At 43.2% G+C, this 24,066-nt stretch overlaps 1 protein-coding gene across 1 annotated transcript in view; it reads left to right on the plus strand.

Moving 5' to 3' along the window:
* Window positions 1-10,045: 10,045 nt before the first annotated feature.
* galr1a (galanin receptor 1a) overlaps window positions 10,046-24,066 on the plus strand; it is a 30,036-nt gene continuing 16,015 nt past the window's right edge. The window contains exons 1-2 of the mRNA XM_055634758.1: window positions 10,046-11,541; window positions 19,395-19,460. Coding sequence (XP_055490733.1) covers window positions 10,897-11,541; window positions 19,395-19,460 — 711 coding nt within the window. The 5' untranslated portion in view covers window positions 10,046-10,896. The remainder of the gene's footprint in view (window positions 11,542-19,394; window positions 19,461-24,066) is intronic.

The following is a 24,066-nucleotide window of genomic DNA, read 5'->3' on the forward strand; positions in this document are numbered from 1 at the left end:
CGCCACAACAGATCAATGGTGGATGCGACCTCGCTGGCTCTCCACTCCACTCTGGACCACTTGGACAACAAAAACTCATATGTCAGGCTGTTATTCATTGATTACAGCTCGGCATTTAATACTATCATCCCCTCCAAGCTGGTTACCAAACTCACAGAACTGGGTCTCTGCACATCCCTCTGCAATTAGATCCTCGACTTCCTCATCCACAGACCACAGTCTGTTCGTATTGGTGGAAATGTGTCAGAGTTGATAACAATCAGCACGGGAGCACCTCAAGGCTGCGTGCTCAGCCCCCTGCTGTACTCACTCTATACTCATGACTGCGTAGCCAGTCATAGTGCGAACCATCATCAAGTTCGCTGACGACATCACTGTTTTGGGACGTATCACTGATTGGGATGAGTCAGAGTATAGAAGTGAGATTGACCAACTGTCCATATGGTGCCAGCACAATAACCTGGCCCTCAACACCAGCAAAACCAAGGAACTGATTGAGGACTTTGGAAGGAGCAGGATGGGGACCCACAGTCCCGTTTATATCAACGGGTCAATGGTTGAAAGGGTCAAGAGCTTCAAATTCCTGGGCGTGCACATCTCTGAAGATCTTTCCTGTTTCGAGAACACTGATGCAATTATCAAGAAAGCACATCAGCGCCTCTACTTCCTGAGAAGATTACGGAGAGTCGGTTTGTCAAGGAAGACTCTCTCTAACTTCTACAGGTGCACAGTAGAGAGCATGCTGACCGGTTGCATTGTGGCTTGGTTTGGCAATTTGTGCGCCCTGGAGAGGAAGAGACTACAAAAAGTAGTAAACACTGCCCAGTCCATCATCGGCTCTGACCTTCCTTCCATCGAGGGGATTTATCGAAGTCGCTGCCTCAAAAAGGCTGGCAGTATCATCAAAGACCCACACCATCTTGGCCACACATTCATCTCCCTGCTACCTTCAGGTAGAAGGTACAGGAGCCTGAAGACTGCAACAACCAGGTTCAGGAATAGCTACTTCCCGCAGCCATCAGGCTATTAAACCTGGCTCGGACAAAACTCTGAACATTAATAACCCATTATTTGTTATTTGCACTTTATCAGTTTATTTATTCATGTGTTTTGTAGTCAATGCCTATTATGTTCTGTGTGCTGAAGCAAAGCAAGAATTTCATTGTCCTAGGAGGAACACATGACAATTAACTTGAACTTGAACTTGATACACTTAAAATAATGACAATCCATATTTGAAAACCCCGCCGAGAAACTAGCGCTGTGCATGTGCAGTAGGCTGCTGCGCATGCGCAGTACAGCAAAGGCAGAATTTCTGCTGCCTTCAGCTCCGCTTGAAATTGACGGCTTGAAGCAGCGCTGACGGCACATGGGCCGCACAGACCTCGCATGTTACAAGTGCTGCGGATCAAAGGCACGGAGAATTATGTCTACCTAAGAGATCGATCTCTTAGATAGGCAGAATTCTTCCATGCCTTTACTATTTATATTTAGTAATTACCATTTTATAATTTTAGTTGGGGTAGGCAGTGCCTACCTTGCACGTGCACGTGCCTGGTTCACAGTGAGTGGTAGAGCCCTGGTGTGTTGTAGATCAAAGGGATCTCGGAGTGCTGGTACATAATTCTTTGAAAATGGTGTAACAAGTAGAAAGGGTGGTCAAGAAGGTTTTCCGTACATTTGGCCTTCATTAGTCGGGGTGTTGAGTAGCGAAATTGGGATGTTATGCTTCAGTTGTTCAATACATTGTTGAGGGTGCACTTAGAATATTGCATTGATATTTGGTCAACCTGATCTGAGGAAAAACATTCTTGCCATAGAGGGAGTACAGAGATGGTTCACTAGACTGATTCCTGGGATGTCAGGACTTTCATATGAAGAAAGACGGGATAGACTCGGCTTGTACTCGCTAGAATTTCGAAGATTGAGGGGGGATCTTATAGAAACCTACAAAATTCTCAAGGGGTTGGACAGGCTAGATGCAGGAAGATTATTCCCGATGTTGGGGAAGTCCAGAACAAGGGGTCACATTTTAAGGATAAGGGGGAAATCTTTTAGGACCAAGATGAGAAAAACATTTTTCACACAGAGAGTGGTGAATCTCTGGAATTCTCTGGCACAGAAGGTAGTTGAGGCCAGTTCATTGGCTATATTTAAGAGGGAGTTAGATGTGGCCCTTTTGGCTAAATGTATCAGGGGGTATGGAGAGAAGGCAGGTACAGGATACTGAGTTGGATGATAAGCCATGATCATATTGAATGGCGGTGCAGGCTCGAAGGGCCAAATGGCCTACTCCTGCACCTAATGTTTCTATGATAGGAAGGGTGTTGCGAAACTGGTAAGAATGCAGAAAAGATTTACGAGGATGCTACGAGGTCTTGAAGGCCTGAGCTGTACAAAGAGGTTGGGCAGGCTACAACTTTATTTCTTGGAGTGCCGAAAGCTTACGGGTGATCTTATAGAGTTGTATAACGTAATGAGGGGGATAGATAGGGCGAATGCCCAGTTTTTAACCCAGATTAGGGAAATTAAGAACTTAGCTGTTCACTTTGTAGATTTATTGACCTTTGTAAATTGCCCCTGCAAGGAATGAGGAGGGTGGAGTGGAAGAGAAAGTGAGGTATGAGGGTATTACTTAAAATTGGAGCATTAAGTGTTATTTGGGTGGACCCACAGAATTCAAGTCATAAAGAAAAAACACTCCCAGGGCAGCTTAACACATGAATGTAAAGAGTTGTATTTTTCAGATATTGAAGAATATTTTTGTTTCACGGGCACAGTAATGAAAATCATAACAACAAAATCTCACTCTTGGAATGGTTAGCAACCTGGTAATTTCCCTTTTAAGGCATTATTTATTCAAACATATTACATCCTCATAGATTTTAATTGCATTCTGGTTTTGATTTTTGGACTAATGATCCAGGAAATTTGAATTTAGTTAATTAAATAAATCTTATGTAGTGATTTGATCTATGAGGGTTGAATGTGTCATTAATGGCAGTTTTGCAGCAAACAGCTTGCTGTTAAACTAAATCTGACTCACTGACTGTCCTTCGGGTGGGATGTCTATGTGTTTGTGATCCAGAACTGCAGCAACATGGTTTAGTCTCAGCTTTGATCTGAAATAGCTGTTACCACCATCTCTCAGGTCATTATGGACAGGCAAAGAGAAAAATAAATGACCTGTGGCAGTTAGATCCTTGGAATGCACAGCCTTCTTTTCTGCCATTAATACAGCAAAATAAAACGCTGTAGATGCAGGAAATCTGAAATGTAAAAAAGGAAAAACTGAAAATATTTAGTAGCTCATACTAATAATAATATCTTTTAATGTCATTGCACATAAAACATTTGTGGTGATGGATACAGAGTTAATGTTTCAGGTCGATTATCTTTCATTGGAAATGAATGAGAATCAGTGCATTTTAATCTAGCATGGTAGTATAATCTGTATTATGTTGAATTATTTGAATTCATTTTTAAAGGGAATTTTTTCTTTATTCTTATTTATCTCCCTCTATTTGAACTTCTTCAAACAGATTCACTTGGATTAATCAGCAAGATGGCACAAAAATCAATAACATCACCTGGACAACATTTCTCTCACTCTATGTCTGATATTCTCTTTATTCTCGCCACCCCTCCCATACTCTTACTTTAAAATATGCTTGTATTCTCACTTTTCGAGTTCAGATGAAAGATAAGTAATTTGAAATATTATTTTTTTCTCTCTCTCACGGACACTGCTTGACCTGTTAAGAATTTCCATCTTTTTTTAAAATTTCAAATTTGCAACAAATCGTATCGTGCTTCAATTAAAACAGCAGTATAAAACAGCGGGTATACGTCAGTGAAAACAAGTAGCTCTCAGAATGTGATTTGGACGGTTATTTTGGACCTTGGCACTTGATCGGAGCTTTTACTGTAGTCCTCAAGAGACTGCAATAGCCACAAGCACAATTGAAGTGTGCCTTGAAGAACTCTCTTGGAATGAGAGTTTGGAGAGCAGATACATGTTCTGCTTTGGCAAATAAAATTCAAAAGGTATCACATGTGCAGGTCAGGAGTCAATTCTCTTCAGCTTTTGTCATCCTGTGCTGAGAATTTCTAGCAGCTTTGCAGCAAGACTGTGTGAGCTCCGTACAAGGCACACTGCAACTGTGCTTGTGCTTATTGCAGACTATTTAATGTCTGTAAACTATCATCAAGGGCCAACAATTGAATTAATGAAAGGCAAAGTACAGAGCAATCATTAATGCGTTTTCTAATACCATGATTTTCCACAGAAAAACACCAAAAACGTTTGATTAACGAGGGATGCGGTGAAAGAGGGTATAAAATTGGTGTAGGTTGCTTGAGCTAAACAGGTTTAGTTTAATTTTAATTTTAGTTTTGGAGATACAGCAAGGAAACGGGCCCTTTGGTTCACCGGGTCCACACAGAGCATTAATCACTCGCTCACCCGAGGTCTATTTTATCCATCTTTCTCATCCACTCCCTACACATTAAGGGCAATTTATAGAGGACAATTAACCCTACTAGATGATGTACAGTTAAACTCTGATAATCTGCCATCCAACATCATACATTCATAAGTGATTAGGCCATTCGGCCCATCAAGTCTACTCTGCAATTCAATCATGGCTGATCTATCTCTCAACTCCATTCTCCTGCCTTCTACCCATAACATACATAGATACATAGAAAATAGGTGAAGGAGTAGGCCATTCGGCCCTTCGAGCCTGCACCGCCATTCAATATGATCATGGCTGATCATCCAACTCAGTATCCCGTACCTGCCTTCTCGCCATACCCCCTGATCCCTTTAGCCACAAGGGCTACATCCAACTCCCTCTTAAATATAGCCAATGAATTGGCCTCAACTACCCTCTGTGGCAGAGAGTTCCAGAGATTCACCACTCTCTGTGTGAAAAATGTTTTTCTCATCTCGGTATTAAAGGATTTCCCCCTTATCCTTAAGCTGTGACCCCTTGTCCTGGACTTCCCCAACATCGGGAACAATCTTCCTGCATCTAGCCTGTCCAACCCCTTAAGTATAACCCCTGACACCCATACTCATCAAGAATCTATCTCACTCCGCCTTAAAAATATCCATTGACATGAGCTCCACAGCCTTCTGTGGTAATGAATTCCACAGATTAACCACTCTCTGATTAAAGAAATTCCTCCTTATCTCCTTCCTAAAGGGACGTCCTTTTATTCTGAGGCTAAGGCTTCTGGTCCTAGACTCTCCGTCTCCTGACGGTTCAGCATCAGGCTCATCAGGTAATGTTTTGTAGGCTCCAATAAAACTCACTATGGGCCGTGTTCCATCATTATTCACTGGTCCCAGCGTCCCCAAGGTTCCCACAATACTCCATCATGCACTGGCCTATTGTTCTTCTACTCTCCTAAATATTACCAAGTTTAGTGGAGAACTTATTATACATGGATCACATTATATGTGACATCATTGAAAATGAAACCTATTTAAAACTATATCAGGGAATGATATGAATAACACCCAATAATCTGGAAAACCTGTTAGTCCAGCTCCACTAAAGTCCTGAATGTGCCGAATTATCAGAGAACATTGCGCAGCAGTTGAGCAGCTGCCGGGGCCCCAGGTTCAATTCTAGCTATAGGTGCTGTCTGTGCAAAGTTTGTATGTTCTCCATGTGATCATGTGGGTTTTCTATGGATGCTCCGGTTTCCCCTTACATTTCAAAGACCTGTAGTTGGTAGGTTGACTGGCTTCTGTATAGTTGCCCCTAGTGTATAGGATGCTAAAGAGGGACTTAGTCTATGGATGATCAATGAACGGCGTAGACTCAGTGGGGCGATGGGCCTCTTTCCATGCTGTATCTCAAAAAAAAAATCATTGATTTCTAAAATTTTGGGTAACCAACCTCATACACCCACTCTCTTTCTACTCTCTTCTTTGTGCCATACCTGGATACATATCAGTTTCTCCCTTTCCCCTTCTCCCTTCTCCCTTCCACCTATATTGCTTCCACTGCCTTCACATTTCATGCCCATTCTATCCTCATCTCATTATCACTTTTTTATTTCATTTCTGGTTTTTGATCATTCATCTGCTAATTAAAAAAAAAAAACCCTCATCAGGTTTTGCCCTGCCCCCACCATTCTTCCAGTTTTCTCCATCCTACTACTGTCAGTTTGAAGAAGGGTTCCGCCCCTAAACGTCGCTCTGATCATTGAAGAAGCAGCTGAAGATCGTCGGGCTGGAGGAACTCCTACAGTGAAGGTACACAAAAATGCTGGAGAAACTCAGCGGGTGCATCAGCATCTAGGAGCGAAGGAAATAGGCAACGTTTCGGGCTGAAACCCTTCTTCAGACTGTCTGGAGAATGGTTTCAGCCTGAAACGTTGCCTATTTCCTTCGCTCCTAGATGCTGCTGCACCCGCTGAATTTCTCCAGCATTTTTGTGTACCTTCGATTTTCCAGCATCTGCAGTTCCTTCTTAAACACTCCTACAGTGATGTCTTGGGACTTGGGATGATTGATCACCAACAACTATGCAATGTTCCTTTGTGCAATGTGTGATCCCAGCCATTGGAGTGTTCACCTCAATTTCCATTAATTTCATTTTTGGTCACACTCAATGAAAGGTTGCCTTGACATGGCACCTCATCCCTGACATTTAGTTCTTTGATCAATGTTTAGTCTGAAGCAGAGCTGAGATCTGGAGATGTGTGGTCCAGCATAACCAAAACACTGCATGGTGGCCAGGTTAACTGTGAGTTCAGGAGGCAGAGTGGTGCAGAGATTAATGTTGCCGCCACACATTTCTAGCAACCTGGGTCTGATCCTAACACCAGATGCAGTCAGTGTGGTACTTGCACTTTCCCCTATGACCAGATAGGTTCCCCTTACAGGTTACCCTGTGGTCTATATGTCTACATGGATAGGACAGGTGATGGAAAAATCGAAGGTAGACAAAATTGCTGGAGAAACTCAGTGGGTGAGGCAGCATCTATGGAGCACCTATTTGAAGGGTCTCAACACGAAACGTCACCTATTCCTTCACTCCATAGATGCTGCCTCACCCGCTGAGTTTCTCCAGTCTATTAAGCAATGTAAATTGCTCCTGATGTGGGTTGGTGGCTGGGAATGGAGACAAGTCCGGGATCGTGACTGATGAGATCGCTCTGAGAACTAGCATGGATTCATGGGGCTGAATGGCCTCCTTCCATATTGTCAAAAAAATGTGAAGTTCTGCTTAGCAGCACCGTTGATGAGGCCTTTTATCATTTTGCTGATGATAGAGTCAGGGCTGTAATGGAATACTCTCCACTTACCTGGATGCAGGGCCGGATGTACGTATAAGCTAGACAAGCTTAAGCTTAGGGCCTCGAGATCTAGGAGGGCCTAAGGTGTATAAAACTTTTGGCATATTCGTGTTTTCTGAGCCTTGTCCTTTCAACAGTCAGGAGTGTTCGAGTCAGTGCGCGGCTGGAAGTTTAACAATGTCAGAACCAGCTCTGACTGTGTCCGACCTGCCTGCTTCAGGGGAGAAGAGATAAGGCTCTGAGCGGGGTAAAGGGTGGGTGGGAACGAGCAGCCACCCACTACGATAGGCGGAATGGTCCTTTCTATAGTTAACCCTGCTCACAGTCTCTGATGGGGCTGGTTTCCCACCCACCGGGACCTCCCACGCTTTGCCCGGTGACCCTTGACACTCCACCACCCTCCAGCAGCCCGCAGCCATCGCCTTACCTGCAGCCTGGACTCAGCACCGGGCCTGAAGTTTCCATGCTGCAGACTCCAACTCCCCTGAGTTTGACTGCACCGGGTCCTAGTGCTAACCCCCCCCACCCTGGTAAACACAGAGGCTGTTCCACTTGGTCTTCCCCATTCCCCTCAAACCATGTGACCCCAGCTCTTCCCCACCCACACTACAGTCCTCATAACCCTCTACTCCCTGACCACCCACCAGCCCCCCACCAGACATCACCTCGGCCTCAGTCCACTCACCTGCCTTACTGTGGCCCCAACCCCCATCACTGCCATGTGTTCACCATCCCCTCTGACCTCCCCCTCTCAGATATCGAACGGTCTGTGCGTAGAAGAGGCCTCAACTTTGTCCCCCTCCGTCCCCACCTCAATGAGTTCCGCGCCCACCGCGATTTGGAGCTCTTCCGAGGGCAGTCTTATGACAATGCTGCCAATATGGCTGGTAGGTACAAGGGTATGCAGCAAAAAATCCTCGATAAAAACAAATTTGCAAGATTTATTCCATGCGCTGCTCACTCATTAAATTTGGTGGGCGGTGGAGTGTCTTGCTGCCTTGATGCAGTGAACTTTTTTGGAATGATCAATGAAATTTATACCTTCTTTTCAACCTCCACAAAGAGATGGGCTAAATCATTTTTGCAACCTCACTCAAAAGTGCCTAAATATTTGTCAGACACTAGGTGGGAGGCACATGCAAAAGCCACAGCAGCTATTTTGGAAAAGTTACAGCACTATCACTGATGCCCTCAGTCATTTGTACTCTGATGTTAATGTGAATGGTGATATCAGGCTTCAAGCTAACAATCTTTGGCAGAAAATGGAAGAACTGGAATTTGTGTTTATGCTACATTTTTGGACTCGTCATTGACCTTGCTAGGTCATTTCCACAAGGTCAACAAAGCCATTCAGAAATCCAAACTGTTATTGAGTACGTGCAAGTTTGTACAGTTCACTTCAGGATTTTGTAAGCAAAATTAGAGAAGATTTTGAAGAGCTTGAGCTTGCCAGATGTTGACTACAGAACTGTCACAGGGAGCCAAAGAGTAAGGAAAAGGCAAGGACGGGTACATGGACAGGAATTGTTTAGAGGGATATGGGCCAAACACCACCAAATGTTATTAGCTTAAATGGGGCGGAGAGGGGTTGACCTAAAGAGCCTGTTCCTGTGTTGTATGGCTCTATGACTCCAATAACTTGGTTTGTTGTAACAGCAGGGATCAGAAAATGTGTGGTATAAATATGAATCTGTTGACGTAAAGAATATGTAGTTTTTTTTCTTCCTGATAGTGTGTTGATTTTCCTATACAGATCTCATCAACTACAATCCTTCTGCCAGCTAAAGTAACATCCTTCTACTGTAGTAGGGGTTGGTGGGGGCGCTGCAATGGTGGCAGCCCTGTCAGCAGCTCGTTAGTTTTGTTTCAAATTTTTATTTTTTTAGTATGTTTTAAAGTATGTTTTTAATGTTTCTTTGTGTGTTTTGTGTGGGGGGTGGTGTGGGGGGGTGAGGGGGAAACCGTTTCGGCCGCCTCCTCCATGGAGAGGCGACTTTTTCCAGGTTGCCCCCCCCCCCCCCACCCCCGTGGCCTAACAGCAAGGGTCGGCGCTTCAGCGGCGGGCGCAGCGTGGACTCTCGGCGTGGAGCGGGCGAGCCCTCGCTAGGGCTCGCTGGAGGGGAGCGCTCCGTTTCGCTGGCCCGGGGCAGCCGGCAACCTGAAGCCGCAGTCTGCAGATTTTCAGCTGGCGTGGTGTCCGCAGCCCGGGATCCCTCGTGGGGGACCCGAGGAAAGAAGAAGCCATCACTGCCGGCCCGCGGCCAACTTCTAACGCTGGTGCGGCATGGACTTACCATCACCCCTGGAGGGGAGCTTCGACCGCCGGCCCTGCGGTCTGCGGTCCTTCTGGCTGCGGCGCGGCGGGAACTTTAAACTTTAAATCTTCGACCGCCGGCCTGCGACCTACACCAACTTAAAACCGCAGTCTCCGTTGAGGAAGAGCTGACTCTGGACTTACCTGGACTTGTACCTTGTCCTTTTACCATCTGGACGCCCGCAGCAACGGCTGCGGAGGGTTGAGGTCCCGACCACGGGGGAAAATGGAGGAGGACTGGCCAAATTGTGTGCCTTCCACCACAGTGATGAATGCTGTGGTGGATGTTTATGTTTTATTGTGTTTTTGTGTGTGTTCTTTATAATTGTACCGCTGCTGACATATTCATTTCACTTGCACTTATGTGCAATGTGACAAATAAACCGTATTGTATTGTATTGTATTGTATATTGTAACATGTAACATGTTGCCACATGCAGCCTACAGGCAGAAGATAGGAAAGATCAGTGAACTTTTATAACTGGTCTGCTGTACAATTTACCTGATAGTATGCACTGCACAGCATTTCACTGTACCTTGGGATAAGTGACAATAAGGTATCATCGAATCATTGCATTGAATCGTCCAATGAATTGGATTTGATATTGAAAAATATTGGGCAACACTTAAGGGATTTCCAATTTAAAATGTTGTTCCAGTTGAGGAAATTAGCTCTCTTCCTCTTATGATTCCACTTTAAAGCCCGAGAGACTTGCCCCGCAGTCGGCGGCAGTGAAGAGCGTTTGAATGACAAGGAGTATGAGGTTGGATGGAAGTGTCAGGGGCACTGAAGGCTGTGGGGAGGGATGTACGCGAGGAGATCTGTGCTCGATTTGCAGCGCCGACGCCGCCTTTATAAGGGACTGTGCAAATGAAGATCGCACCGCTCCCTTGACTGCAACCTCAAATACACAAACGTCGAGGAAGGCGAAGTAAAATCTTCGGGAAGGACGGGGCAACGCAGAAAACTCCTTGGAATAAGAGCAGGAGAGACGTCTCGGCAGAATCCACAAGGAGATAAGACAGACAGAGAGAGAGAGAGAGAGAAAGAGTGAGTGAATTTTAAAGGGGGGAATTGCAAATACAGGGGATTGATGCAAAATGAAAATGGACTGGAAGATAATTAAACTTGCATTCGACCAGAATAACTTTGTAAAGCTTTAATGATGCAAATGTACCGATAGTCTCGGAAAGGCACAGTAAACATTGCAAGGATAGAAGAGTTAACGGCGCTGGTGATTTTTTTCCCTTCCACAGGTGCAGGGATGGAGCCGAACCAGAACGTGTGGGGGTTGAACGAGAGTAGCAATGTGACGGGAGAACACTATGAGACCGGCACGGACGGTTTCATCGTCAGCTTCGTCTTCAGCCTCATCTTTTGCCTCGGGGTCCTGGGCAACTCTCTGGTCATCACGGTGTTGGCCCGCAGTTCCCCGCACAAACCTCGAAGTACCTCCAATATCTTAATCCTCAACCTCAGCATCGCCGACCTGTCCTACCTTCTCCTATGCATCCCCTTTCAGGCCACTTACTACATCTTGCCCCATTGGGTCTTTGGGAGCTTTCTCTGCAAGTTTGTCCACTACTTCTTCACGGTGTCGGTGCTGGTCAGCTTCTTCACCCTCTCGGCCATGGCTGTGGATCGCTACATTGCCATCGTCCACTACAGGAAGTCCTCGTGTATTCGAGTGGCCAGACACACAATGATCGGCGTGTTGTTCATCTGGTTGTTCTCGTTAGCCGCTGCATCGCCCGAGGCGTACAACCACGTGCTGATATACAGGGGTGGCCACGGTCCCTTCTGCTGGGAGTTGTGGACAGTCCTCCTGCACAAGCAAGTCTACAAAGTGGCCACCTTCGTGGTTGGCTACATGCTGCCTCTGCTTCTCATCTGCTACTGCTACGCCAAGGTAAGCCGTGCGGTTGGTGCCAGTTGCTTGCAACTCTCATCTCCTTCCAGTGTGGTGCAGCTGGCGTCGGGAATGTACTGCCAGAGATAATACTTGGGTGGGTGGGTGCATGAAGAGTTGTGACTTACTGCGGTGGGATTTGGAGTAGCCTAAGATGCAATAAATTGAATGGCCCTTTTCTCTGTTGCACATTCTATGAGCAAGCCACTCCACTAATCTAGCAAAACACAAAGAGCACTGGGAACTCAGTAAGTCGGACAGCATCTGAGGAGGGAAATCGACCGATGATGTTTCGAGTTGGAACCATCCTTCAGACTAAGGTTCCCCGTCGCCTGTCCATTTTCCACCACATAATCTGTCTGACTCACTGAGTTCCTTCAGCTCTTTGTGTTTTGCTAGTGTTTCCAGCATCTCCGGTTCCTTGAATCTCCACTAATCTGACATGTTTGGATCGTTTTGCTGGAATGAAAGCAGGAAGTATGAAAGGGATTAGACACTGCAAAGACCAGAGCTCAGCATGGTTGACTGTGATGAAGTGATTACCTTCTGCAATGACCAAGGTAGAATTGAAGGGAGGCTGATATCTTTGAGGGCTATAAGGTAGTGGCGATAGGGAGGCTCTAGGTTGAAGTCACGTAGAGGTTTGAAAATTTGAGCAGTTGCTTAAGAAGGACCTATGGTGTAATGGAAGATGGGAATAAATTGAACACATCTCAAAATCTATTCCTTAACTATGGTTTAATAATAGCAAAAAAATTAATACTTAAATTTTGGAAGGGTACATCAATACCAACGCTTAAAATGTGGATTGCAAGTATGTTGGACACCGCTCATCTTGAGGAAATGCGATTCCTCCTAATGGATAAATCAGACCAATTCATAACGAGTTGGTCTCCGTTCGTCGTTTTTTTGGATTCATATGGTGCAACACAATTGTAAAAAATAACTGTTTCAGGACTGGACGAGGGTTGGTCAAGATTATAAATAATGATCTCCTTTTCTTTTCACTATTTTCTCTCTCAACTTTCTTCATTTACTCGTTTTCTTTCTTCACACACTATATATTTCACATCTTTCTATCCTTTACTATCTAACTTCTTTTTCTTATTTTCATCTTTTTTCAATGTAACAAAAAAAAAAAAAGAAGTTGTACATAAAATGTATTATGAAAATATATATTAGGCACTTTGGTGCCATATGACTGTACTTACTTCTAATAAAATAAAATATATTAAAAAACAAAAAGAAGGTCCTATTCTTTGTTGGTGAGCATGGACATTGTTGGCAATGTTTTAGCTAATTTCAGGTTTACAAAGCATAGATTGTCAATGGTGGCCAGGGGAGGTCTGAAGAAGGGTCTCGACCTGAAATGCCACAATTCCTTTCTCCAGAGATGCTGTCTGGCCCACTAAGTTGCTGATGCTTTTTGTGTCTATGTTCGAGTGTTGGAATGGTTGAGTTGAGAGGCAAACAAAGGTCATCTTCAATAAGTTATAAAGAGCACAATCTCAGGGTTACTGCTTGTGCCACGCGACAGTGAGTGTAGGAATGGAGCGAGGTGGAGGATAAATGCGTGGCTGAAAGACTGGTGCAGAGGGCAGGGTTTCAAGTTTCTGGATCATTGGGACTTCTTTTGGGGAAGATGGGACCTGTACAGAAAGGATGGGTTGCACTTGAACCCGAGGAGGATCAATATCCTGGCGGGGAAATTTGCAAAGACCACTGGGGAGACTTTAAACTAGAATGGTTGGGGCGAGGGGCTCAAATAGAGAAAGCTAGTAGACAGAATGGGAGGCAGGAAGCAGAAAAGGGAAGCACTCGGACACACGAGGAGAAAGAAGAAAAAGGAAATAAACAGAGAATAAGAGGCGGGGGGTTTCTTAAATGTGCATATTTTAATGCTAGGAGCATTGTAAGAAAGGTGGATGAGCTTAGAGTCAGGATAGACACCTGGAAGTATGATGTTGTGGCGATCAGTGAAAGATGGTTGCAGGAGGGCTGTGAAACTAAATATTCCAGGATTTTGTTGCTTCAGGTGTGATAGAATTGGAGGGGCAAGAGGTGGAGGTGTTGCATTGCTAGTCAGGGAAGATATTACAGCAGTGCTTTGGCAGAATAGATTGGAGGGCTCATCTAGGGAGGCTATTTGGGTGAAACTGACAAGTGGGAAAGGTGTAGCAACACTTATAGGGGTGTATTATAGACCGCCAAATGGGGATCGAGAATTGGAAGAGCAAATATGTAAGGAGATAGCAGATATTAGTAGTAAGCACAAGGTAGTGATTGTGGGAGATTTCAACTTTCCACACATAGACTGGGAAACACATTCTGTAAATGGGTGCAGGATAGTTTTTTGCAGCAATACATAGAGGTCCTACTAGAGGAGGGGCAGTGCTGGACCTCCTGTTAGGAAATGAGACGGGACAGGTGGCAGAGGTATGCGTTGGGGAGCACTTCGGGTCCAGTGATCACAATACCATTAGTTTCAATATAATTACGGAGAGGGTCAGAACTGGACCTAGGGTTGAGATTTTTGATTGGAGTAAGGCTAACTTTGAGGAGATGCGAAATGATTTAAAAGGAGTGAACTGGGACATTTTGTTTATGGGAAGGATGTAGAAGAGAAATGGAGGACATTTAAAGGGGACATTTTAAGAGTGCAGAATCTTTATGTTCCTGTTCGGTTGAAAGGAAACAGTAAAAATTGGAAAGAGCCCTGGTTTTCAAGGAAAATTGGACATCTTGTTCGGAAAAAGAGGGAGATCTACAATAATTATAGGCAGCATGAAGTGAATAAGGTGCTTGAGGAGTATAAGGAATGTAAAAAGAATCTTAAGAAAGAAATTAGAAAAGCTAAAAGAAGATATGAGGTTGCTTTGGCAAGTAAGGTGAAAGTAAATCCAAAGGGTTTCTACAGCTATATTAATAGCAAAAGGATATGGAGGGATATAATTGGTCCATTGGAGAGACAGAGTGGACAGCTATCTGCAGAGCCAAAAGAGATGGGGGAGATATTGAACAATTTATTTTCTTTGGTATTCACCAAGGAGAAGGATATTGAATTATGTGAGGTAAGGTAACTAGTAGAGTAGCTATGGATACTATGAGTTTCAAAGTAAAAGAAGTACTGACACTTTTGAAAAATATAAAAGTGGATAAGTCTCCAGGTCCGGACAGGATATTCCCTAGGACATTGAGGGAAGTCAGTGTAGAAATAGCCGGGGCTATGACAGAAATATTTCAAATGTCATTAGAAACGGGAATAGTCCCCGAGGATTGGCGTACTGCGCATGTTGTTCCATTGTTTAAAAAGGGTTCTAAGAGTAAACCTAGCAATTATAGACCTGTTAGTTTGACCTCAGTGGTGGGCAAATTAATGGAAAAGATACTTAGAGATAATATATATAAGCATCTGGATAAACAGGGTCTGATTAGGAACAGTTAACATGGATTTGTGCCTGGAAGGTCATGTTTGACTAATCTTCTTGAGGTAACTAGGGCATTTGACGAGGGTAAAGCAGTGGATGTTGTCTATATGGACTTTAGTAAGGCCTTTGACAAGGTTCCTCATGGAAGGTTGGTTACGAAGGTTCAACTGTTGGGTATAAATGCAGGAGTAGCTAGATGGATTCAACAGTGGCTGAATGGGAGAAGCCAGAGGGTAATGGTGGATGGCTGTTTGTCGGGTTGGAGGCAGGTGACTAGTGGGGTACCTCAGGGATCGGTGTTGGGTCCTTTGTTGTTTGTCATGTACATCAATGATCTGGATGAAGGTGTGGTAAATTGGATTAGTAAGTATGCAGATGATACCAAGATAGGGGGTGTTGTGGATAATGAGGAGGATTTCCAAAGTCTACAGAGTGATTTAGGCCATTTGGAAGAATGGGCTGAAAGATGGCAGATGGAGTTTAATTCTGATAAATGTGAGGTGCTACACCTTGGCAGGACAAATCAAAATAGGACGTACATGGTAAATGGTAGGGTATTGAAGAATACAGTTGAACAGAGGGATCGGGGAATAACTGTGCATGGTTCCTTGAAGGTGGAATCTCATATAGATAGGGTGGTAAATAAAGCTTTTGGTATGCTAGCCTTTATAAATCAGAGCATTGAGTATAGAAGCTGGGATGTAATGTTAAAATTGTACAAGGCATTGGTGAGACCAAATCTGGAGTATGGTGTACAATTTTGGTCGCCCAATTATAGGAAGAATGTCAACAAAATAGAGAGAGTACAGAGGAGATTTACTAGAATGTTGCCTGGGTTTCAACAACTAAGTTACAGAGAAAGGTTGAATAAGTTAGGTCTTTATTCTCTGGAGGGCAGAAGGTTAAGGGGGGACTTGATAGAGGTCTTTAAAATGATGAGAGTGATAGACAGAGTTGATGTGGACAAGCTTTTCCCTTTGAGAAAAGGGAAGATTCAAACAAGAGGACATGACTTCAGAATTAAGGGACAGAAGTTTAGGGGTAACATGAGGGGAAACTTCTTTACTCAGAGAGTGGTAGCGGTGTAGAATGAGCTTCCAGTGGAAGTGGTGGAGGCAGGTTCGATGGTATCATTTAAAAATAAATTGGATAGGCATATGGATGAGAAGGGAATGGAGGGTTATGGTATGAGTGCAGGAAGGTGGGACTAAGGGAAAATAATTGTTCGGCACGGACTTGTAGGGCCGAGATGGCCTGTTTCAGTGCTGTAATTATTATTTGATTATATAGGAGTGAAGTGAACCTTGCTGTCTCCTCATTATCAATGGGATTACTGTAAATCCACCCAGGGATAGGGAGAGAATGATCTATTGGGCCTATTTGCGAGTTTATGTACAGGGACATATCTATCCATGCACTGTATACTTGTATTTATACATATGCATTTTAAACATGTATGTCATGTTTTATACTTTGGCAATATAACAATGTATTTTTTTTCATGCCAATAATTTTTTTTAATTGATTTGAAAATTGTAATTGAAATAATTGATCACCTTTTAAGAATGCTGCTTTTCACTGTTTTTAAATCTTGTCAGGCACTGCCTGTGTTAAATCCATCAGGACTGACCATATTACTCCCGTGAACCACTTACTCCATTGTTATGTAGCTATGCTGAATGTCACTATTTGGATTACCTGAGAAGCAACACCACTCAGACAAGCAACATTGACGGTTTTGAGCTGATATTGACATGATGTTGCCAAGGAAGTTTTGGGGGTTGAAATCAGTCTTCGCCTTGGTAATAGCTTTGAAAAAGAGGGAATGTGGCTCTAAAGTAACTGAGAGAAGGACTGGAGAGAAAGTTAGGAGAAGGGAGGAGCCCAGAACTTGTAGTGGAGCAGAAACCTACTTAAAACCTTAAGTATTTGGAGGACTTGGATGGGCACTCCACCTCCAAGGACCCTTGCTTGCAAATACTGTGAATGATTTGCTCTTTATTCATAGTTTCAGGTGCTTGACTCTCTCTCCGCATGCATCATTGCAAATTATGTTTGTTACATCTTGCAATAAATGCAGTAAATTTGCCGAATGAGCAAATGGGCAACTGAAGTTCAAGGCAAATAAAAGCGAGGAAGTGCATTTTAGTTAGGTTGATTATTATGTGGAAACTGAGATATATTTGTTAGAGGGACAAAGGGACTTTGGAGTTCAAATATACACATTACCAAACATTGTGCTATGGGCTAGCAAGGTTATAAAGAAAGGTACACAAAAATGCTGGAGAAACTCAGCGGGTGCAGCAGCATCTATGGAGCGAAGGAAATAGGCAACGTTTCGGGCCGAACCCCTTCTTCAGACAATAAAGAAACCCTTCTTCAGACAATAAAGAAATATAAAGAAATCTGTCCATTCTGTATCAATGGTGGGTGTAAATATTATCAAAAATCCTTGCATATTTCTTATCTGCACTTTCCCTGGAGATATAGCACTATATTGTGAACTCTGTTCATTTTCTTTTTTGCACTACTGGATGCACCCAAGTATCATACGATTTGTTCAAATTACATGAAAAAAATGCTTTTTCACTATATCTCGGTACACGTCTCAATAATAAACCAATACCAACAATTGGATTTTATATCCAGAGGAATACAATCAGAAAGTACAAAAGATATGTTAAAATATTCGAACTTAGTAAGAAAATAGTCACAACCCTATGTACTCTACTGGTTACCAAATTATTAATAAGGATAGAGAGGGATCAGAGAGAGAATGTGCAGGGAAGGTTTACATGGCTGATACCAGAAATGCTAAGTTGAACATCTCAAGATACAGGGTCTTGGTGGTGAGACCACACCTAGAGTATTGCGTACAGTTTTGGTCTCCTAATCTGAGGAAAGCCATTCTTGCCATAGAGGGAGTACAGAGAAGGTTCATCAGACTGATTCCTGGGATGTCAGGACTTTCATATGAAGAAAGACTGGATAGACTCGGCTTGTACTCACTAGAATTTAGAAGATAGATTGAGGGGGGATCTTATAGAACCGTACAAAATTCTCAAGGGATTGGACAGGCTAGATGCAGGAAGATTATTCCCGATGTTGGGGAAGTCCAGAACAAGGGGTCACTTTTAAGGATAAGGGGGAAGTCTTTTAGGACTGAGATGAGAAAATCATTTTTTACACAGAGAGTGGTGAATCTGTGGAATTCTCTGGCACAGAAGGTAGTTGAGGCCAGTTCATTGGCTATATTTAAGAGGGAGTTCGATGTGGCCCTTGTGGCTAAAGGGGTCAGGGGGTATGGAGAGAAGGCAGGTACAGGATACTGAGTTGGATGATCAGCCATAATCATATTGAATGGCAGTGCAGGCTTGAGGGGCCGAATGGCCTACTCCTGCACCTATTTTCTGCGTTTCTATGTGAATGGGCTGGGTTTATTTATCTTGAAAACAGAAGTTTGATGGGCAAGCCAATCAGTTATTAATTGATGAAAGGCTTGAACGGATTGGATACAGAGAGAAAATTTCCATTGGTGGGGAAGAGCAGTACCGGAGATTTTCAATGTAAGGTGGGTACTGAGAATTCCACAATGGAATTTGTGAGAGACCCCTTTATCCAAAGACCAGTGGGAATGTGAAACGTGCTTGTTCAGAGTGTGGTTGAGGTAAATATTATTTAAGGATATGAAAACCCAAAAAAACTGCAGATGCTAGAAAATTGAAAACAGAAAATGATGGAAACCTCTGAGTGTTTGACCTGAAACTCTGTTTCTCTTTGCACAGATGCTGTCTAACTTGCTGAGTGTTTCCAGTATTTTCTGTTCTTATGTTACACTCAAAGGATAATAATTTGAAGGAGAATGAGGTTACAGTGATATATTTAGTGACAGAAGCTCAAGTGTGAGTGCCAAAATAGGTTGGGCTGAATGGCCTGCTCTATATCTTGTATAATCTTTTTATCGTCACCTTATCCTAATTTTTGGCCCACGTACCTTAGAATTTGAACATTGATAGTTTTGGTGTAAAAGTAACTGAACAAAAGCAAAGTGCCACAGATCCTGGAAATGCTAAAAATATTTAAGCTGGCAAGATATTGGTAAGGGAAAAGTGGAGGTAAGCACAAAGGGGTATGATTGATTGATTGATTGATTGATTGATTGATGAAAAGGCTTAAGCTGCTGAGACAAAAGGAGGGTGAAGGGCTTCGTTAATTCCATGATGTTTGTGCTGCCTTGTCATCTCCTATCACCCTTTAGTTTTGATGAAAGGTCATTTTTTGCTCCACGCCCCTCTCTACAAACGTTGTCTGACCTGAATATTCCAAACACTATTATTACAAATTCATTTTATTTTGTTTTGATTGATCATGGTGACATTTCCAGATGTCTTTGTTGGTTTATGATGTTACGTGTATTGCTTTCAGGTCCTGAATCATTTGCGCAGAAAACTACACAATATTTCAAAGAAGTCCGAATCTACAAAAAGGAAGGTAAGCATTGTCTTGACAACATCTCCCCAAGACCTCGGGACTCTTCCAGTTCTGGTCTTAAGCTTTTTGCGGCATAGACTGGAATTCCATCTCTAACATAATTCTTTGAAAATCTACCAAGATCTTTTTTGTCTGTCCTTAAATAGTTCAATTTCAGATTTTGTTTTATCAACTTCCTTCCTTGGGTTGTTTTACATTTGTTGTGCTATATTAGGTCATGAGATCATAAGTGATAGGAGTAGAATTAGGCCATTTGGCCCATCAAGTCTACTCTGCCATTCAATCATGGCTGAACTATCTCTCCCTCCTAACCCCATTCTCCTGCCTTCTCCCTTAACCTCTGACACCCGTACTAATCAAGAATCTATCCATCTATATCGGTGAGACCAAGCGGAGGATGGGCGATCGTTTCGCCGAACACCTCCGCTCGGTCCGCAATAACCAAGCTGACCTCCCGGTGGCTCAGTACTTCAACTACCCCTCCCACTCCGTCTCCGACCTCTCTGTCCTGCGTCTCCTCCATGGCCACAGCGAGCAGCACCGGAAATTGGAGGAACAGCACCTCAAATTCCGCTTGGGGAGTCTGCATCCTGGGGGCATGAACATCGAATTCTCCCAATTTTGTTAGTCCTTGCTGTCTCCTCCCCTTCCTCAGTCCCCCTGCTGTCTCCTCCCATCCCCCAGCCTTCGGGCTCCTCCTCCCTTTTCCTTTCTTGTCCTTGCCGCCCCCGTTCAGTCTGAAGAAGGGTTTCGGCCCGAAACGTTGCCTATTTCCATCGCTCCATAGATGCTGCTGCACTCGCTGAGTTTCTCCAGCTTTTTTGTGTGTACCAAGAATCTATCCATCTCTGCCTTGAAAATATGCACTGACTGGGCCTCTACAGTCTTCTGTGGCAAAGAAATACACGGATTCACCACCCTCTGACTAAAGAATGCAAATGTATTGAATTTCAATCTATTTCATCGACGTACATTAATTTGTGATGTTGTCTAAAATTCCAGGAGCAATGTCTTAGCAATGGAGAAACAGCATCTGCAGTTACTATTTTGGTTATATTTTTTAAATTTTTATTAGAAAGAGGATGAGGCAGGATTGTAATTCTATTAATTCTGAGAAAACATATTAAGATAAGTAGAATTTGAAACCCAAGGGGGAGTTATAGAAACGTAGAAAATAGGTGCAGGAGTAGGCCATTCGGCCCTTCGAGCCTGCACTGCCATTCAATATGATCATGGCTGATCATCCAACTCAGTATCCTGGACCTAATGATGCCAAAGTAATTAATTATTCCAGAACTTTCTTGTGAGTAAGAATTATTTCAAATAACCAGGGTGTGGTGAAAACTAAACTCATGTTCAGTAGAATTGATGCTGTTAACATTTTTAACTATAGCTCGGTTTGTCTTTATTTGTTTGTAAGTGACCAGAGGCAATGAAAGAGAATAACAGTGTTGATCAATGATAGAAATACGTATTAGCCGAGAATAGTGTTGTAACATGGGAAGGAGTATTTGTAACAACGATAGGTTATTCAGCCCCTTGAGTTTTAGTCATTCATTTAAATCAGTTTCAACATTAATCTACATCAACCGACCTCTGTAATCTGTAATATCCTGCCTGACACAAATCTACATATAATCAGTTGTAGCAATTTTCAGATGAACCATCTTCAACTGCTCATTGTGGAAAAGGGTTCCTAATGTTTTCTTTGCCCAGTAATGATGCATTTCCTGAATGCTCTGGATTATATTTGAAGATTACGCCCCCTTCCTCAAAACTTCCCCACCTTCCCGCTACTCCAGTCTCTTCCCCTTCACCTGCCACACCTTGAAGCCCAGAGGAATTAATGCAGATGGAGATAAACCAAACACACTTTCTAAGTCTTAAACGTTTAATTAGATCTTAATCCTTTATGTTCATCAAGTCTAAGCCGAATCACCACAAATTTAAAAGAGACAGGACTTGGCTTCTCTGCTTTGATCCAGGGCATTCAAGGACATTATTGACATGTTTAGCCTGAGCAGAAGTCTAATGAACCTACACACTTTCAACAGAGAACTGTTGACAAGGTTAATGACCAGATTCTTGAAGCTGAAGCAGCAGCTTGAATAAGGGGTCAACCAGGTCTGGAAGCAAAGCGTAGCATGTCTCTCACGTTGTCAGGATGTCCCTTGTGATGTTGCCCTGTGTCTCTATGTTGGAGCCTTGAAGCTGCTACATATTAAACTCTTCTGGTGCAGGGGTATGGTGCAAGATATATCAAGGTTAGCTAATAACAAATACAATCTAAGACTAAACATCCACAGGGTTACAAGAGTGAGAGACCAATCAACCAGATGCGGGCTAAAAGCATTTCAGTGTAGTGCGATCTGAAGTTGTGCATTTTAGTGTCAAAGTTATACAGCATGGAAACAAGCTCTTAGGTCCAACTCATTGGATTAACTTTCCAATGCCTCAGGGTTGTCTAAGTTAAATTCCATCTGCCATTCCTTGACTCGCTTCCCCATTTCATCTAGATCCAGTTGTAATGTTTGATGCTTCACGGTCTACAACACCCCCAATTTCTGAGTCATCCACAAACTTACTAACCATGTAAGCAACATTGTTATCCAAATTGTAAATGTAGATGGCAAACAACAGTGGACCCAGCACCAATCCTTACGCCCCACTGGTCACAGACCCCTCGTCTAAATAACACCTCTCCACTGTCACCCTCTGACTCTTCACCACTAAGTCAATTTTGTATCCAATTGCCTAACTCACACTGAATACCACTGAAAGTGATCTAACTTTCCAGCCTAGCTTAGCATGTGGGACTGTGTCAAAGGCCTTGCTAAAGTCCATGTATACAGTCTGACACCCTGCCCTCATCAAACTTCTAGCTCTTCAAAAGACTCAATCAAATATGTGAGACATGATTTTCCACAATAACATCATGCCGACTATCTCTCAGCGATCCTTGCCCTTCCAAATGCTGGTAGATCTTGTTAACCAGAATCCTGTCCTGTAGCTTTTCCACCACTGACGTTTGGCTCACTGGCCCATAGTTCCATATCATTCTTAAATAAAGGCACAATATCAACAACCTGCAGGTTTCATGGTTTGTCACTAGTGGCAAAAAGAGATGATTCAAATATTTTAAGTTGGAAAGGAAGTTTATCCTAAGTTGCAAAATGTTTCCAGCAGTTTGAACTGACGAGAGATTTAGATATATGTGGGAAGAATTTAGAATTTAAAGACATTGAGTTACACAGCCTGGAAACGGGTCCCTCAGCTCAATTCATCTATGTCAACCAATGTGCCAACCTGCGTCAGTTCCATTTGCAGGTGTTTGGTGGATAATTCGTACCTGTCCAAATGTTTTAAGCATTGTAAATGTACCTACATCCCTACCACCTCCTCTGGCAGCTTGTTCCACATACCCACCATCGTTTGTGTGGAAAAAACTTGCCCCTTAGGTTCCCTTTAAATCTTTCTCGTTAGTTTTTAGAGGTGCAGCATGGAAACAGGCCCTTCGGCTCGCTGTCACGCAGACACTAATTCAATCCTGCACACGAGGGACATTTTGCAGAAGCCAATTAACTAATAAATCTGCACATCTTTATAATGTGGGACGAAACCGGAGCACCCATAGAAAACCCACATGGTCAGAGGAAGAATGTACAAACACCATACAGACAGCACCTATAGGCAGGATCAAATGCGGGTCTCTGACACTGTAAAGACTCAACAGTACCGTTGTGTCACCTTAACCCTATGCAATCTAATTTTATACTACCCTGGGAAAGAGACTATGGCTATCTACCTGCTCATAATTATATAAACCTATAAGGTCAGTCTTTATCCTTCTCCTTGACTTCATGGAGCAATCCCAGCCTATACAGCCTCTACTTTTAACTCTATTCCCCCAGCCCTAACAACATTCTTGTAAAGCATTTCCGCACCCTCTCTAGGCTAATCACATCCTTCCTATAATATGGCAACCAGAACCACACACAAATCTTCAGCTGCATTCTCATCAACAAAGAACAATGAAGTAGCATTGGCCCATTATATGTTGATTCTGAAATTTCTTCCAGTCCCAAGTGTGTTCTGCTCTGTTCTTATGGATAATGAATGAGATTGATTTCTCCTCCGCAGTGGAAGATGTGGTTTGAAATTCACACTTTCTCTAAATTAAGGTGACTGGGGATTCGGGACCTAATTCAGAGACTTCAGCAGAAAATAGTCATGCTGACATTTGCTGTGCAATACTGAGTACAGCACCTTCAGGAGAGAAATGTCTAGGATGAGTTGACAATAGAGATGGGTGAATTGGCCACTGTAGGTTGTCCCTAGTGCAGGTGGATGATGGGAGTCTGAAGAAGGGTCTAGACCAGAAACGACACCCGTTCTTTCTCTCCTAAGATGCTGCCTGTCCTGCTGAGTTGATGGGCATGTGATAAAAATGGAAGAATGAGATATATTGGAATCACCTGAAAGCTACCCTACGCTTGTCAGGCTGAATAGCCTCCAATGTCATAAAGAAATCTGGTCTGTCTGCTTACTATATGACAATAATGACAACAAAGTACTTTGTCGTGAGCATTCATCACAAATGAAGAAC

Source organism: Leucoraja erinacea, chromosome 4, assembly GCF_028641065.1.
Source record: "Leucoraja erinacea ecotype New England chromosome 4, Leri_hhj_1, whole genome shotgun sequence".
NCBI lineage: Eukaryota > Metazoa > Chordata > Chondrichthyes > Rajiformes > Rajidae > Leucoraja > Leucoraja erinaceus.